Here is a 17,160-nt window from a genome sequence, read left to right as displayed (position 1 = left end):
GAAGCCACCTCCTCCCGTGTCGTTCTCAGAGTGACACGGGTCAGGCTGTGCACGTGTTCACGTACACGACGTAGGAGCACCTCGTTCCGCCTGGTAAGACGTCGTTCTGGTGCCTTCAGGTACATAACGCTGGAAACAAACTCGGCAGGCGCTGTGACATGTGTTCCAATTACGAGACACAGCTGCAAGGGATTCAGACTCAGGAGGCCGAGACCCGAGACCAGGTGGGTGTGCTTGGCCGGGTGGGCGGCTGGGGTTGACGCCGGGGGCGCAGAGGGGTGCGCCTTTTCCCGCCCATCCGCTCCCTGAAGTGCATCCACGTCACACGCGCGGCGGCCCGGTGCGTGCAGCGTCACTTCTGTTTCCGGTGAGCGCACACCGGAGCCCAGCCGGCCCAGCTCGCCCGGCACCAAGTGGGGGGCTCGGCCCCCGGGCAGCAGGAGCAGGAGCGCTGCGGGGCACGCGCTCCCGGCCTGGTCGCCGACAGGACGTGCTTCCCGACGTGGTGGGAGAGGGGCGCATCCTCATCGCTTACCGCCTACTCCTTGTCAGAAACGTGTGCATCCGTTGAGATTAGTTTATGGGGTCACAGACATTGAGATTTGGTCGACGGGGTGTGCAGAGATTGACGAGCGCCTGTCTGGGCATCTGATCGCGACTCGTCAGCAGCATTCAGGAAACGTAGGACCTCAGGACAGCAGGCTTGTCAGAGTCCGTAGGAGGAAGAGAGGAGTTCTTCTGGTATCATCCAGTCCCTTCAGTGGGCATTGTGCTGACGCTTTGTCCGTGCAGGTCCCTCGCCGGTCCGGGCGGGCACGGCAGAAAGGACAGCTCACAGGCGGGCCGGCGTGGGGCTGGAGGGAAGGGGAAGGATGCTGGTGAAGGGAGGCCAGGATGAGGTCCTGGAGGGGCAGGGTAGGGGTGGAGGCATTTGAATTGTACCCTGAAGACTTTGGGCCGAGGTTGGAAATTCTAAGTAGGGAAATAACGTGTTTTGACTTTAGTGTAGACGATTCATAGTGGAAGTGCGGACTGCAGACGGGAAGGCAGAGGATGGGCCAGGGCGAGGGGGCGGGGCCCCGGCCCGAAGGACGCAGGGCGAGATCACCACGTGCAGAGTGGCTGGTTAGCCGTACCGCACCCTGCGGTCGTCACGTGAGGTCATTCGTTCTGAATTGGCAAATCTGTGCCGTTTCTCAGGGAGAAAAAAGAGGAGATTGAGATTTTTAAAACGTTTGGAGTTAGGGCTTTTTTTTTTATGTTGATGAACGAATTCTGGTACTTTCTTCTAATTGGCTCTGAAAACCGCGCAGGTGAAGAAACTGCAGGTGATGCTGAGGCAAGCCAACGACCAGCTGGAGAAGACAATGAGGGACCGGCAGGAGCTGGAGGAGTCGCTGAAGCGGAGCGCCGAAGACAGCAGCCAGCAGGTGCGCGCGCTCGCCGCGGAGGACACGCGTGTGTCATCTAGGCCTCGAGACCCGGCGGTTCTCGTCCCCAGATAGCGAAGATCTCTTACTGACCTTTTTCTGCTGCTGATTTACAGATTTCTTTTAAAAAAGTATACATCTATATCTATTCCTTGGGCAATAACTGGTTAGTGAATGTTGTCAGGCTCGGGTTCTCCTTTCCCCTTTGATTTTTACTAGTTTTTTCCTTTTTCCTGCTGCACAAAACACCTTCCTGACAGGAGTGATCCCAGTTATGCTCTGACTGTTGAAAAGTGTGCAAATGGAAAACTCTCAAACATCCACAGATCTAGCAAACTTACCGGAACTAACCTCTGTGTGAGCAGTGCCAAGATCGCGTAATGGAACCTGAGCCAGGGCTCCGGGACCCCCCCTCCCCCCGCCTCGCCAGAGGGGACAGTCCCCGTCCTGACTTCGACGCCATCGGCTCGGTGGTGTGTGTTCCTGTCCCCGTCCCTCCTCACGCGTCCTGAGAGTCTGGCCCGGTGCCTGTGGCCACGCTGTGTTCTCCTTGAGCCTTTGTGCCCGTGTGTCAGTCTCTCCGTCCTGACGGGCGCTGGGCCGGTTTCCGGCTCTGGGGAATTAGGAGTAATTGTTCTCTGAAAGGTCTGCGTCGGGCTGGTGGCCTGTGCTCCCGCTGCGTAGATGCCAGGAGTGGACGGCCTGGGTCAGTGTCCAAACTGTGTTCAACTCCAGTAGGTGATGATGCCAGCTTTCCACAGCTTGTAGCAGCGCGTGGGAGTGATTCCTGGGGCCCAGTGACTTCGTTTTGTTGTTTTAATTGTAGCCATTTGGGTGGGCGGGTGGTGCACTGGGGCTCAGTTCTGATGACCGCTGCGGATACTTAGCGTTTCTGGTGTTTATCGGCCACGGGGCGTCAGTGTGTGTGTGATTCCTTCTCAAGCCTTATGCTGATTTTTCTATTGTGTCGCCTATTTTGGTTTTATTTATTTTTGGTTATTTTTCTGATTTGTTAGACATTCTTTACAGAACCTTACTAGAGCCTCTTGGTGATATGTGAGACAGATGTCTTCTCATCAGTGCTTTATGTTTTCAGTATTTTAGTGGTGTCTTTTTGAACAGAAGTTCTTAACTTTGATGTAGTCAAATTTATTGATCTTTTGTTTTTAAAGTTTATTTATTTTGAGAGAGACACAGCACGAATAGTGGTGGGGCAGAGAGAGAGGGACAGAGAATCCCAAACAGACTCTGCACTGTCAGCAGAGAGCCCGATGGGGGGCTCAGACCTATAAACCGTGAAATCATGACCTGAGCCAAAATCAAGAGTTGGATGCCCAACTGACTGAGCCACCCAGAGACACCCCATTGGTCTTTTATGATTGCTGATGTTTGTTCTGTGTGTTTTGTTTTTTAAGAATGTCTTCTTGTCCTGGGATCATAAGGACGTTTCACATATATTCAGTATATAGTCACGTTTCTATCTAGAAATCCATCCAGAACTGACTTTTATGTATATACTATAGGTGAGGTAAAGATGTAATTTTTCCATATGGATAGCCAGTTCCTGTACATTTAGTGAGAGGATCAGCTTTTTCCTGCTGCTCTGCGAGGTCACCTTTGTCACTCGTCAAGTGAGTATGTGTGGGGGGTCAGGGTCAGGACTCTCTTCCATTGGTGCCAATTTCCGTGCTGTGATTGATAGTAAATTTTTCACTTGCTGCTTTTTTAAGTTTTTATTTCCCTGCTGAGAACTGTGTTTTCATTCATTTCAAAGCATTTACTTTTGCCTCCCCCAGCACAGTCACAATCCCCGCGTCACAGCCTTTGATGACTCCCCTGCGCCGTCTTGGGGTCGGCGTGTGTGCGTTCCTTCTCCCTGGAGAATGGGGCCCGTTTTCCTGATTCTCTCGATGCCGTGCTCCTAGATTGTATCCTGGGAGCTGTGGATATTGTGTGTGCGACTCAGGGTTCTGTTCATCTGATTAAGTTCAGTTAGCAGGTTGTGACTTGCCCCCTGTGAGTGGTGCTTTAACACCAGCTTGGTTTTTAACACCTTTGCAGAGCCTTCGGACGTGTTCATTTGTGTAGCGCAGGGGCGGGTGTGGGACCTGTGCGGGGACCCTTTCTCTCACCCTCCTCCCTGAGAGCGCGCCCCTGCTCTTGAGCTTGCGGGGACCCTGTGCTGGTGCTGTGGTTGGTGGAGTCTTGTCCGCTGAGCTGCTCTGCTGCCGAGAAGTAGCCGCCCCCCTGCCCCGTGAGCAGTAAATTCCATCCTGGTGCTTCTTCCCGCTTGGACTTCCTTTTCTAAACCTTCTGCTTCTGCTCAGTGTTCAGCATCCTTGGGTCCCTGCCCTTTGTATTTATCCAGAGTCTTTAGTCATCAGGGTAGAGAAAGGCCACGGTGGGTTTAGTCCATCTTGGAAGTCTCCAGTCTCTCGTATTTTTGTTCATTAGATGGATTTTTACGTTTCCACCTTCAAGAAGGGTACTTGGCTGGCTGTGAAATTCCGAGCGCTCACGCTGTTTTCTTCTAGCGCTTTGAAGTTCCTGTTCGTTGCTCCTGGCTTCCGTGTTTCTGACGAGAAGTCAGCTGTCAGTCTTACTATTGCTTCTTTGAAGGTATAATGTTATTTTTTCCCCTGGCTATTTTAAGGATGTTCTTTTTGGCTTTTGTTTTAGCAGTTTTACTGGGCTGTACCTATGTGTATTTTTTTTTTTCATATTTCTCCTGCTTTTGGGGTTCACAGGGTTTCTTGGATTCCTGAATTGATGTCTTACATCATAAGCCATTATGAGTCTTTTAAAACCTTGCTTTTATTGAGCTAGACATAAAGCATAGAAACCTCAAGTGTAAAATTGGATGAATTTTAACATGTGAAAAAACGTAATCAGGGTGATTATCACCTGGAGCAAGATGCAGAACTTTCTAGTACACTCATGCGCTTTCTAAATAAACACCTGGCCTGCCTGCATGTAGAGGCAGGCGGTATTCTGACTTCTGACACTGTTTGTAGTGCTTGTTCTTGAACTTCATATCGATGGAATCCTGTCGTGCGGAACCTTTCACATCTGGTCGTTGATTGACGATTCTTTGAAACTCCTGCGTGTTGCTCTGTGTATCAGTAGTTGGATATCGGTGCTCGATCCGTTCTGCAGTTGAGGGATACGTGGATTGTATTTAGTTTCTGGCTGTTGTGAACGAATATGTTTTCCAATGCTTCTGTGTGTCTCTGGTGGGTGTGTGGCCTCGTTTCTCTGGAGGGTATCTAGGAGTGAAGTTACAGGGAAGTTATTTTTTGCTCTCCTAGTCGTTTTTCCATTGGCCATATTTCTTTAAAGGTTTACACATGTGAGACCTTCATGTTTTAATCTATATGGCTTTTTAAGCCTCTTCTGTGTTTTCCATCTCTTGTCTTTGCTTATTTTCTTCAGATCTGTCTTACAGTTCACTAATTTTCTCTTCAGATGGGTCTAATCTGTTAAATTCATCCATTGAATTTTTAATTTAATTGTTTTTTTTTTCCACTTAGCATTTCCACTTAGTTATTTTCCATTGTTTCCAGTTCTCTGGAAATTCTAAATTCTGTCTTTTAAATCTCTGAACAAGTCAAATATAGTTAATTTAAAAGTCTGTCTCCAATAATCCACACATCTGTATTCGTTTTAGGTGTTTCTGTTACCTGTTTTGGTTTTTTTTGTTTCTTTTTGTTTTTGTCCTTTCTTTGTGCAGTTTTCTTGTGTGCTTGACGCTGTATGTGAATATGCTGGAATAACATAAAGCCGTTTTCCTGATGAGAGGCAAGAAACTGGTGGTGCTAACAATCCTGGGCCACCCGAACCAGACATAGAAATTGACGTTTTCTGAACTTGTGAAGGTTGGGTTATTTTAAGTTCTTCCCTTACCCTAGGATGCAGCCTTCTGGGGACCCAGTCCAAAGTGCAGTGTGCTTACCAGGGTCCCTTTGCATTGTGGGTTCTGGACTCTTCTCTGTTGTCACTCTGTCGTGGGGTGCTCAGCTTCCTGTGTCCGCTGTTTCTCTTGGGACTGGCACGTGCTTCTAGAGAGGACTGTTCCAGATGCTGCTCTGCTCCACCCTCCCTCCGGGGGTCCTGATTCTGGTCCTTGGCTCTGTGATTCCTTTTGTTTTGTTCTCTGGTGCCTTCGGGTAGATACCTTTCACATTTTTGTCTGGTTTTCTTAATTCTCAATAGGAGGTTTAGTTCACATGACCCAATCTGCCACTACTGGCAGCAGAATTCTGGCAATAATAATTTTGTAAACACCTAAACACGGGAGCCTGGGTGGCTAAGTCGGTTAAGTGTCCCACTCTTGATTTCAAGTCATGATCTCACAGTTCGTGGGTTCCAGCCCCGCGTTGGGCTCTGAACTGACATCGCGGGGCCTGTTGGATTCTCTTTCTCCCTGTCTCTGCACGCCCCCCCCCCCCCACACCCTGCTCTGTCTCAAAAGAAATCAATACATTAAAAAACTAAACGTCCAAACAAATTTATTTTGATTATTATGTATGAGTCACCACCTTTCACATGAACCTTCTCAGGGAGTTTAGGGGCTCCTGGGTGGCTCAGTTGGTTAAGCATCTGACTTTGGCTCAGGTCATGATCTCATGGTTCGTGGGTTCGAGCCCTGCGTCAGGCCCTGTGCTGACAGTGCAGAGCCTGGAGTCTGCTCTGGATTGTGTCTCCTTCTGTCTCTCTGTTCCTCCCCAGCTCGTGCTCTGTGTGTGTGTCTCTCTCTCAAAAATAAATAGACATTAGAGTTCAGAGTTTGGTAATGTTAATCATGTGTTTCTCACTTTTAAGTAAATCATCTTGGAAGATTAAAGCTAGTTCAGAGAAGATTCATTTAAGCTTTATGCTGCTTTTTTTTGTGTGGACAGAGTTTCAAAATTTTTATTTTTTTTATATTATTTTATTTTATTTTTTTAAGGCTCCTTTAAGGGTAAAGCAGGTAGCATGTATTAACATCTGTGTCTGGAGGTCCTTGTTGTGCTGTCTGTCCATGTACGGTGTGTGCGGCCCCGGGAGCTGTTGGTGCCCCTGTGTGATGGGAAGGTCTGGGACACGGAAGGTGTACGCGCCTCTGGGGTATAGAGATGAGAGTGGGTTACGATAATTGAATAAAGCGTCAGTTCTGGGCAGCAGACGAGCAGGGATGGGACGGTTAGTTTCAGAATAACCAGGTTCCTGACTATTTTCTGTGTGTGCATTTTTTCTTTTAAGATCTCTGCGCTTGTCCAAAGAGCCCAAGCGTCTGAGCTCTTGCTTGAGGACTTACAGCAGGGGTTTTCCCAGGCAAAAAGGGATGTTCAGGAACAGATGGTAAGTCAGTGTTTCAATAAACATTAACTATGTGAAATATACTCCTTTTTGTTCTGTCTTGAAATCCTCTCTGCTACTTTACCTTCCTGGCCAGGTGGTTACACTGTCCCGTTGTCCGGGGCCTAAGTGACATCTGTACCAGACAAGGTCATGTGAAGGTGCAGCTGTTTTGCAGACCTGCCTTCGTGACCAAAACATATTCTTACCTTTAACTTGCTTTACTTTTCTGCTTTCGGAAACCTCAACAGAGTAAACTTTGGACTGACCCTTAATTGTGGGTTCCAAGTACATGCTGAATATCGAAATCTCCCAAAGCCCAACGGATGGAGCTTTTGAACAGTCCTGCACTTTTCCTCAACAGCTCGTTTATTTAAAGCAGTCCGATTCATTTCACAGGTATCCTGACGGCATGGAGAAGCTTCCAGAAGGCCGTCTGCCCTGAGGGGGTTGGGAGCAGAGAGCTTCTTGACGAAGGGCTGGCTGGGACCCCCGCAGGGTAGCCCCCCAGATTTGGGCCTCGCTTCTCCCCAGACTGGTTCCATGTGCTGGGTTCGTGCTTTTCCTGAGTCAGAGCCTGTGTCTGAGGGCCCTTCGTAGATGATGGCAGGGCCGGGGCTGCTGGGTGACCCCACGGAGCCGCCTCCTGACGGGGAAGAGACGCCTCTGGCCGCATGGAGATGCTGTTTCTGATCGGCATTGGGTCAGCAGCTGAGCGGCCTTTGAGGCGATCCCCGAATTCTGGCCCTGGTCTCTTGAGGAGCTGCCCTTCTGGTCACTGACGGGGGAGTGTAGGGTCTTCTCAGTGCTCAGAGAATTCGAGATCATAGTCGTTGCCTAGAAACCACTGGGGATGCCCACAAGTGTCATCCCATTAGCCTCCGTGCTCCTCTCTGTCCTCCCTCAACTCTTCCCCGCGTGCCCTCTAAGCCCCGGCTGCCTTCGCAAACACTTTCCAGTGGATTCTGCTTTAAGCGAGTGTGTTGTGGGTGACACTGGAGGAGTGTTGCATGAGGTTGAGTTCCCGGGAACTGTTTTCTGGAGGTTACCTTCGAAGGTTCTTGCACTGAGAGCAAGAAACTCAATTTCTGGTGCGCCTTCCGAGAAGCGCAGACATGGCAGGGGTTGGGATCTTAGCGTTTCCCCCTACCGTCGCAAAAGATTTCAGCCTCGAGAGGTTTGCGGAATGAACACTCCGAAAACCTTCAGTTAGATTTACCAGTTAATATCTTGCCACGTTTTCACACGCGTGGCAGTGGTATGTCACTCTTTCGTCCACGCACGTACCCGTGTTTCCTGAGCCGCTGTAAGTAGGCGCTGCCGGGTGCGTCCACACACATCTTCTCAGCAGAGAGAGGCGTGACCGTTGTCCCCAGAGTCCATGATGGTTTTCAGTGGTGGTTCCAGTTTCTTACTTTGACTTTTTGATGGAGGAACCAGTCCAGGATGTCTTGTCAGTTTCCTCTCCTTTCATCTCGAGCCGTCACCACTTGTTTTTGGCTTTAACGGCATTCACACTTTTGAAGGGTCCAGACCGGCTGCCCAGGAGAATCGTGTGTCTGGTTGTTTCCGTGTTGGATTCAGGTTAGATTCTGGGCAAGAACAGCCCGGAGCTGAACTGATTCAGCGGGAGTTCAGGGCAGCGAGGCGCACGTTCTGACAGGTGCCCCGTTACCGGTGATGTGAAGGTGACTGCTTGGTCAAGGTGGGGACGGAATTGTTGCAGAAGGACCGTTAACACGGCCACCAACTGCAAAATTATTAAGTGAAACCCAGGGTTTCTCTGTGGTTCTTTTGGCTCTTAGACTGTATCCCAGCTAGGGATTTACAGTCCGAGTACTGTGTTTAGAAGTTACTTAACTTAGCTCTGTTGGTTTCTGTTTGTATTACATTTTTGGATTCACTTTTCCTTGAACACCCAGCACGGCTCACAAGGCAGAACTGTGCAAGCTTGCAAACACTCAGATTTCTTCTGTTTTCTAATCTTTTCACCCCATTCCTGCCCCTTCCCATGTAGGATCACTTTAACTTACTTTTGGTTTATCCTTGAGTTTTTCTCGTTACAAAAGTAAGCAAATATGTTGATTCTTTCCCTTCTTTCAAATGCCAGCGATCGGACGCCGGTATTTTGTTGTGAATGGGTAGGAGCGAGCCCGAAGCGCGGCTGAGTCTGGTCTGAAGTCAGTGCAGGTAAAACCTGCCAGGTTGTGCAAGACCTCGTCTGCCCGCCAGCAGCCTATGTGTCCTTGAGGACGCAGCAGCTGCCCTCTCTGGGCCATGCTCTTGCGCTCCCCGCCTGCCCCCCACCCTGCCTGTCCTTGCGTCCCTGCTGCTCCCCGTCTCTTTGGCCGCACCTGCAGCTCGGCCGGGCCAGGGTCGGTTCTCCCTCCGCCGCACCGGGAGCTTCTCTGGGGCACAGTGTCGGTCTTGTGTCTCCATGTCCCGGTGCGCAGCAAAATGCCCAGACGGAGAGGCAGCTGCTAATAAATGTTGGAGGAGTGAGTATTCCACGTTTGTACGTCATGTAAGTTCAATGCCTCGGTATTAAAAATGAGCAGAAACACAGCACTTTTGTAGGATTTTATCACGTGCTCAAACAGAGTGACTCTTCACTGACGCGAGGCCTCCCTAAAGACCCGAAGGTGCATCGCGGTCAGCGCGCAGAGTAGCCGCCTGGCGTCCCTGCAGCCCCCACGCGGAGATCCCCGAGTGCTCTCTTCCAGGGTCTGGGCTCCCGGGGCCGTGCTCGTGACACGTGTGTGGTGGGGGAGGAAGGCGGGGCTCGGTCCCCGGGCTTGTGGCGAATACACGCCGGGGGAGACCGTCGTCCTGCGGCTCACGCTCGGTCTGGTTGAGGTCGTGACGCTGTCCGCCGCCTCCGCCCAGCAGAGACGGCGGCGCTTGTCCGGTGCGGGGACGTGGGCCGGGGGCTCACCACTCGGAGCCTTCGGTGGGGACCGTGGAGAGCGAGCCCGATGCTCCCTTCGCACCTCTGTCCTCGAATCCGCGTGAAGTCGCACGGAGGCCCCGGGGCTGCTCTCCCCTCCCCGGCCTCCACCCTGCACCCGCCGCTGTCCGGCCTGGTGGCGCCCGGCCGCGAGCACGGGGTTCACCTTCTCTGTCTCGGTGTCAGGCCGTGCTGACGCAGTCCCGGGAGCGGGTGTCCGAAGAGCTGGCGCGGCTGCAGAAGGACAACGACAGCCTGCAGGGGAAGCACAGCCTGCACGCGTCCCTGCAGCAGGCGGAGAACTTCATCCTCCCGGACACCATCGAGGTAACTCGTCCCCCGCCGTGCGGACGCAGGGCTCGTACGTTCTGAAGCGGCTACCGCTTCTTTCAGCTTGTGCTTTTCTCTTAGTTTTTAAGGCTTTGCTCCCAGGTCCTCTCTACACCCCACGTGAGGCTCGAACCCACAACCCGAGATCGAGAGCCGCACGCTCCGCTGACTGAGCCGGCCGGGCGCCCCCACCAGTTCTTTTTAAAAACAGGCTTTACCGGGGCACCTGGGGCTCAGTCGGTTAAGCAGTGGACTCTGGATTTCACGTCAGGTCAGGATCTCTTAGTCCGTGGGTTCGAGCCCCACGTCGGGCTCTGTGCTGACAGCTGGAGCCTGCTTTGGATTCTGTGTCTCCCCCTGTCTCTGCCCCTCCCCCACTTGTGCTCGGTCTCTCTCTCTCTCTCAGCAATAAGCAAACATTAAAAAAAATTTTTTTTAACTATTAAAAACAGGCTTTACAATATATAAATCACATGCGAAAGAAATCACCCGTTTAATGTGTACAGTTCAGCGGTTTTTTGGGTATTCACAGATGTGACCACAGTCCATTTCAGAACATGTTTCTCCCCCCCCCCCCCTTCCCGGCAGCCAGAAGCAACCGCTAACCTGTCGTGCTCCCAGGACTGTGACTTTTGTGTCTGGCTTCCACACGGGCACTCGCGCCAGGCTCACCCGCACTCCACATAGCGGGGGCCCGGGGGCCGTTCCCACTGGCCGCCGGAGGGCCGTTTGGTTTGTTTCTCCGCCTGGCTGCTGGCGGCGCTCCCACGCGCGGACGGCTACGGATAATGTTGCCGTGAACGTTCGTGTACACGTTTGGGCGTGGACGGACCTGTTTGTTTCTACTGGGACTGCGAGGCCACGGCAGTCGTGTGAGGATTTGTCACGTCCCCGCTGGCGCTTGTCGCTTTTACTCCAGTCGTGCCCATGGGCACGAAGCGGCGTCCGCCGTGGTTCTGATTTGCGCTGCCCCTAACGGCCGGTACCGAGCACCTGTCCATGTGTTGCGCATTCGTCGGTCTTCCTTGGAGGAGTGTCTATTCAGGTCTTTCGCTTTTATTTTTCACGTTTGTTTTAAGTAGGCTCCACGCTGGTGGAGCCCGACGTAGGGCTTCAACTCACCACCCTGAAAGCGAGGCCTGAGCGGAGATCCAGACTGAGCCACCCGGGCGCCCCCTCTTTTGCTCGTTTTTAAGTTGGGCTGGCCGCTTTCTGCTGTTGAGTGATGAGGGCTCAGTATATAGTCCAGATGCACGTCCCTTACCGGGTGAATGATCGGCAGACGTTTTCTCCCGTCCCGTGGACGCTCTCTTCCACTTCCTTGATGGTGTGCTTGGAAGCACAAAAGTTCTGATCTTTGAGAAAGCCCAGCCTGTCTGGCTGTTCTCCTGTCACTCGTGCTCTCAGCATCCCAAGAATCCGTAGCCGAATCGGTCTGTAAGTTCCTTGTGCAGGACCAGATCATTTCTGTTTTATCTTTTTTGGAGAGAGCACACGCACAGGTGCCTGAGTGGGGGGAGGGGCAGAGAATCCCAAGCAGGCTCTGTGCTGTCAGCGTGCGCCCCTGTGGGAACTTGATCTCACGAGCTCGGAGATCGTGACCTGAGCTGAAATCTAGACTCAGATGCTTAACTCAGCCGCCCAGGAGCCGCTTTAGTTCTTTTAATACTAAGAATTATTTAAAAACCAACTTCTGGTTTTCGTTTTTGTTTACTCCCTGGGCGCCTTGCTGCCCTTGCCGCGTGCACCCTGCCCTCCCGATCGTGGCTGCAGGTCACCAGTGCTCCGGGGGCGCTCGCTCTCCTTTCTGAACTGGTGGCTGATCTCGGCCGAGAAAGTGTGGGGACCTGTCTGCTTGTGCTCTCGGCCACTTTTCACCTCTGCCGAGCTGTCCCTTTGGGCAGGGGATCCCTCTTCTCCAAGCTCTCCAGACTCGGAATTCCTAGATTTAGAACAACTTCCAAGAACGCTCCAAGGATGTAACCAGTCTAGCCTGTAAGCCGTGATTCTTAGAGCTGCCCCAGGAATAAATCTTAGGACGTTTTTGTCATCGTTTTTTCCTTCCTCTTTTTACTGCTGGTATTTATCTTATGTACTTCTGGTGGGTAGCTTAAGATTAATCCCAGTGTTTACGTTAGCATTAGGAAATACTTGAACTTTTTTAAAGAAGAAAACTAAGTTTAGGGAAACAAGGTTTAAACTGAACTTCTTCTGGAAGAACAGCTGGTCACCTTAGAAAGCCGCTCTTTGCTGTCCGTGCCCCTGGCCTAGCGTAGCGCTCGAGTGAGTACATGAGCCAGTTAACGCGCTCGGTCCGCCCCGATCCCACGCCGGCTTCCGGGTTTCCGCCTGTTCGGTCCTCACCCCCTGCCTCCCCTCAGATGCCCCCGGCTGTTCAGAGGGACCCCCACACTGTAAGTCAGGAATGGTTTTACTTTTCCGCGTAGGAGACCGTTTGGAGGGAGAGCTGTCTGGTCCACGGGGCACGTTTTTGGCCCGAAGGGTCTTATCTACACTGTGCTGAAGGGGAGCACGCGGGCCCCCTGCCCCCAGGGAGCTGGCGCCGAGTCGCAGCGAGCGAACTGCGCGAAACCCCCGAGGTTCTGGTTGCGGGAGACGTGTGGCCGCCCCCGCCAGCGCGGTAACGCGTGTCCCCGGTGCAGGCGCTGCGGGAACTGGCCCTCGGCTACCGCGAGAGCATCGTGCACGTGCGCACCGCGGCGGAGCACACGGAGGAGAAGCTCAAGGCCGAGATCCTGTTCCTGAAGGAGCAGATTCAGGCGGAGCAGTGTCTGAAGGAGAATCTGGAAGAGACTCTGCAGCTGGAGATAGAAAACTGCAAGGAAGAGCTAGGTGAAGGCGGGCTGCAGCGCGGGGGCACGGGTCGCGGGGACGGGGACCACAGGGAACGCAGAGGGCAAGCGCAGGAAGGAGTGTAGGAAGGGTTCTCACTTGTGACCCGTCCAGAGCGAATCCAGATTCAACTGAGCCTTAATGACAGAAGCCGCTCCCTCCCTCCAAGAGCTCCGTGTCAGGAGAGCCCCACTGGGCCACCGCCCCCTCCTCCCAAGCTCGACGGGGACGTTTGGTGTCCACACGGTCCACGCCACACTGTGTCCGCGTGGCCTCTGCCTGCGCTTGGGCTTGATGAGGCCGCTGCCGGCTGGTGGGGTTGTTGAAGGGCGTCGGTTCCCCGGGATCAGGGTCTGACCCCTTTCAGTTTGAGCCGCAGGTGACGGGGGAAGGGGCGTAAGCGAAAACGTGAATGTGCAAAATAATCAGTGAGTGCTGGCGCTGCTCCCTTTTCCTTCCAGCCTCCGTTTCTAGCCTAAAAGCCGAACTAGAAAGAATAAGAGTGGAAAAAGGACAGGTGAGTGTCACGAATGTCACATTCACCCCATGGGCGGCCGGCAGGGGGGTGGTGGCACCCCCTGGCTGGACACAAGCGACAAACCAGAGTCGGGCCAGGTCCCGCTGCAAGGAGCGGCTGGGAGGCCCTCGGGGTGAGGGCCGCGGGGGCCCCGGGCGGGTCCTCAGCTCCCGGGTCCGTCTTTATGCCACAGCTGGAGTCGTCGCTGAGAGAGAAGTCTCGGCAGCTGGAGAGCGTGCAGGAGACGAAGAGCACGTTGGGAGAGCAGTTGAGGAAGGAGACGGCCGCGAAGGTGACACTGTCGTTGATCATTTAGTGACAGTCGTGCCAGGCATAGGGAGTCACATCCTGCCTGTTTGGGGAGGAGCGCCGCAGCTCAGCACAGGGCCCCCGAGAGCCACCGAGGCTCCCCGCTTGCGGAAGGACGACGAGATGCCCTTACTGGAGTCGGGTCACGCCCGTGTCCCGGGCCCTGCCCACAGCCAGAGGCCCTCCCGTCACCGCGTCCTTCCGCGTGCCCAACCTCCCCGGTGTCTGCCGCCCAAGGGGAGTCCAGATACAACCCCAGTGCGTGGGCTTGACCGTGGGGCAGGATTCCTAGGAGGGTCCCCTGGAGCCGCGGGGTCACACCTCCGAGTGCACAGACTTCTGGGTGTGTGGATTGCCCCGGTTAATTCCAAAGTTTCTGTCCACGTTGCCGGGAAAGCTCCAGATCTTAGCAGCTGCTTTCCGCCTTTTGCTGATGTGTCATGGTCCCCGGGGCCACGCGGGGTGAGGGTGAGCGGCGGGATGGAGGGGGGGGCTTGGCTTTCACTTCCGGCCATCTTAGGGCGACCGAGCCCGCGGAGGGAGCCTGACGGGCTGGGGGGGACCCCACCCCTCCCCCGGGTCCCTGGCTGTCCCGGAGGACTGGGACCCGCGGCTCCTTGGCATTAATCCTCAGGCAAAACTCGTGTTTTGTAGGCGGCTGTGGAACAGCTCCTGTTTGAGGAGAAGAACAAAGCTCAGAGGCTGCAGACGGAACTAGACGTCAGCGAGCAAGTACAGAGAGATTTTGTGAAGCTTTCTCAGACCCTGCAGGTGAGGCACGGGGGGCACGTGGGGCACGGGGGGGGGGGGGCAGGCGAGACTCGACGCCGCCAGTAGCGGGCGGGGCGGAGGCGTGAGCAGACGCAAGACCCCGCGGGCCGGACGCCCGGGTGGCACTGGCCACGAGGCCCGTCCCTACACTTGGTTTCTCTGTCCGACGGCCTTTTACGTGCTGTGTCCCGAGGTCCCTGAAGTACCGCGGCTCCTTGTCCCCAGCACCGCGTGCCCCCTGCGTTCCCTCCCCTAGGTCCCCCGACGGAAACCTACAGTGACAGTGTATCGTTCCGGACCCTCGAAGCTGGGTTCTTGTGTTTTCTTGTGACTCAGCTGTACAGTGTTGGGGTTCAGGGGTCCAGCCTCCTCCCCCTTCCCGTGGTCCTAGCACCTCATGGGGCCTGCTGGACACAGCTTTGGGGGGTTAGCCTTTTTTTAAAACTTATTTTGAGAGAGCATGAGCAGGGGAGGGGGGCAGGGAGAGGGAGAATCCCAAGCTGGCTCCACGCTGTCATCACAGAGCCCGATGTGGGGCTCGAACCAACAAAGCTGTGAGATCGGGAGTCGGACACCTGACTGACGGAGCCCCCGGGGTGCCCCAGAGGGGGTTGTCTCTGGCATGTGCTCGTTTTTGCGGTGACCAGTCTCGGTGAGCCAACGGGCCAGGCCCGGCAGGAGGCCACGCGCTTGACTCACTGTCGCCCCCCAGGTGCAGCTGGAGCGAATCCGGCAAGCGGGCTCCCTGGAGAGGATCCGGGCGATTCTCAACGACACCAAGCTGACGGACATCAACCAGCTCCCAGAGACATGACACCCGCCGCAGGATGTGGCCCGCACCCTGGGCTTTTAACTCGTCTTTAGAGCAACATTAATTATTCTTTAACTCTTAACTGAAGAAGTCACAGAACAGGAGGACAGGAGCGAGGCTCACCCGTGGCGGGAGAAGGCCGTGGCGCGGGAGCCGCGAGCAGGACTTCCCAACGGGGACGCTGACGGACAGGAACGGGACTCGGGGGTGACAGAGGGAGTGCTGCTGTAAGATGTCCCTGCCTTTAAAGCAACAGCCCAGTCGCGTTTGGAATGACCTTTTCCGTTCCTCGATGCCGGAGAGAGCGCTTCCTTTTCCCGTCGCCCGGCGCTCACCAGTAACAGCCCCCAGCTAGCACACAGACGTGTCGTTTGCTGTATGAATATTTTATATTAAAATACGAAGGTTGAGAGCAGGCCGTTGGCTAGTGACCGAATTTCCGAGCTCCGTGTGTCTCTCTCCCGCCATCTTCTCTCGCGTCGGAGGCCGCAGATGCTACTGAGGCTTGCCGAGTGCGCCCGACGGCGGCAGACGAGACCAGTTCAGGGGCCGGATTAACCGCGAGGACTTGAAAGCGAGGCTGGGCGCTCTCTGTGTCGGAAGCTGAGGTTAAAGGAAAAGCACAAGAGACCGGAAGCACTTTCTCTGCCGCCCGGATGCGTCTCGTGGGCCCGCAGGTACCAGGGTTAAGCTGAACTGGCACGTCTACTCTCGAAAACTGTTTTAGTTTAGTTACTGGATCAGTGGAAAAATAATAATAATAAAGCAAGCTATGTCTGACATCTAGTATAAACTTACCAATCTGCTGCCTTATTTTCAACTCCCATCGGCGGGCCGGGTAGTCTGAGGCATCCAGTACAGACACGTGACTGGGTTGACAAGGTACCTAGTTTCTGTTTCCCTCTCTCAGTGTAGGTCCCGTGTGTCCCCGGGGGACCAGTCAGTGTGGTCGTTGGTGCCTGTGTCAGGTTCGGTTCCTTCCCTTTGTGGGGAAGGTGTCCGCGAGCAGGTGGGCTCCACGTGGCCTCATGAGTGCTGCACCGAGTCCGCCGGCCCGGGCGCGGCGAGGCCAGTGGCAGGGGAGGTGTCCCGAGTCCGCCCGCAGACGGGAACCCGGCTCACGGGAGTGGGGTGGCGGGCTCTGGCTCACGGCCACCGTGGACTTTTCTAGTTTAGCGTGAACTGTCCTTGATTCACCAGCCCTAAGAATCGGGACGTCTGTCTTCCACAGGCCAAGATGAGGACTACTGTAGTCTGATCCCTGGGTCACTGCTGTTTTTATTGATAATTAGGAATTTTAATACTAATTATGGAAATAGTGCTATAGGCTTGCCATGCGTGAAACATTTTAATTGGTTTAAAATCCCTTCATACGAAGTGCTGTTGGGTTTAAAGAACACCTATATCCTCCTTGAATTACACGGGGTTCTAGTTCCAAAATGCAATCGCTTTTTAAGAGCAGCCCCCAGCTAATTTCAAGGTATTAAAATTGGCACCAGTAACGAGGCGGGAAATTTGTAATCGCGAAGAAAAGCTGCCAGGGAACCGCACCGCCGAGACCCGTGCTCTGCGGACCTTTCTCGCCGGAAGAGGCGCCGGCCGGGGACCCCGGATCAGGGACTCCCCGTGGTGTCTAGGGCCGCACAGGCAAACTGTTCAAAGTGCCTTGAGAAAAGCATCCCGGAAAACCCGAACTGAGAGTCTTTCTGGCCTGAAACTGTGAGGCTACCCTTGCGGGATACCCCTTTCGGCCGGGTTTTGTGTTGTCCAGTGGGAAACTGAGGCGAAGGTGGGCACCAGCCGTGTGGACAGAGGGAGGGGGGCCGGGCCGCACGACCGTCCGTGCCCGCACGTT

At 54.1% G+C, this 17,160-nt stretch overlaps 1 protein-coding gene across 2 annotated transcripts in view; it reads left to right on the top strand.

The window, feature by feature from the left end:
• RABEP1 (rabaptin, RAB GTPase binding effector protein 1) overlaps window positions 1–16,102 on the top strand; it is a 102,078-nt gene extending 85,976 nt beyond the window's left edge. For both annotated transcript variants that reach the window (XM_045490039.1, XM_045490040.1), the window contains 9 exons: window positions 120–224; window positions 1,314–1,430; window positions 6,672–6,770; window positions 9,901–10,041; window positions 12,708–12,897; window positions 13,359–13,414; window positions 13,608–13,706; window positions 14,378–14,494; window positions 15,207–16,102. In XM_045490039.1, coding sequence (XP_045345995.1) covers window positions 120–224; window positions 1,314–1,430; window positions 6,672–6,770; window positions 9,901–10,041; window positions 12,708–12,897; window positions 13,359–13,414; window positions 13,608–13,706; window positions 14,378–14,494; window positions 15,207–15,308 — 1,026 coding nt within the window. In that variant the 3' untranslated portion in view covers window positions 15,309–16,102. The remainder of the gene's footprint in view (window positions 1–119; window positions 225–1,313; window positions 1,431–6,671; window positions 6,771–9,900; window positions 10,042–12,707; window positions 12,898–13,358; window positions 13,415–13,607; window positions 13,707–14,377; window positions 14,495–15,206) is intronic.
• The last annotated feature ends 1,058 nt before the right edge of the window (window positions 16,103–17,160 follow it).

Source organism: Leopardus geoffroyi, chromosome E1 (assembly GCF_018350155.1).
Source record: "Leopardus geoffroyi isolate Oge1 chromosome E1, O.geoffroyi_Oge1_pat1.0, whole genome shotgun sequence".
NCBI lineage: Eukaryota > Metazoa > Chordata > Mammalia > Carnivora > Felidae > Leopardus > Leopardus geoffroyi.
Note: the sequence above shows the minus strand (reverse complement) of the source record. Positions and strands in the feature narration are given on the sequence as shown.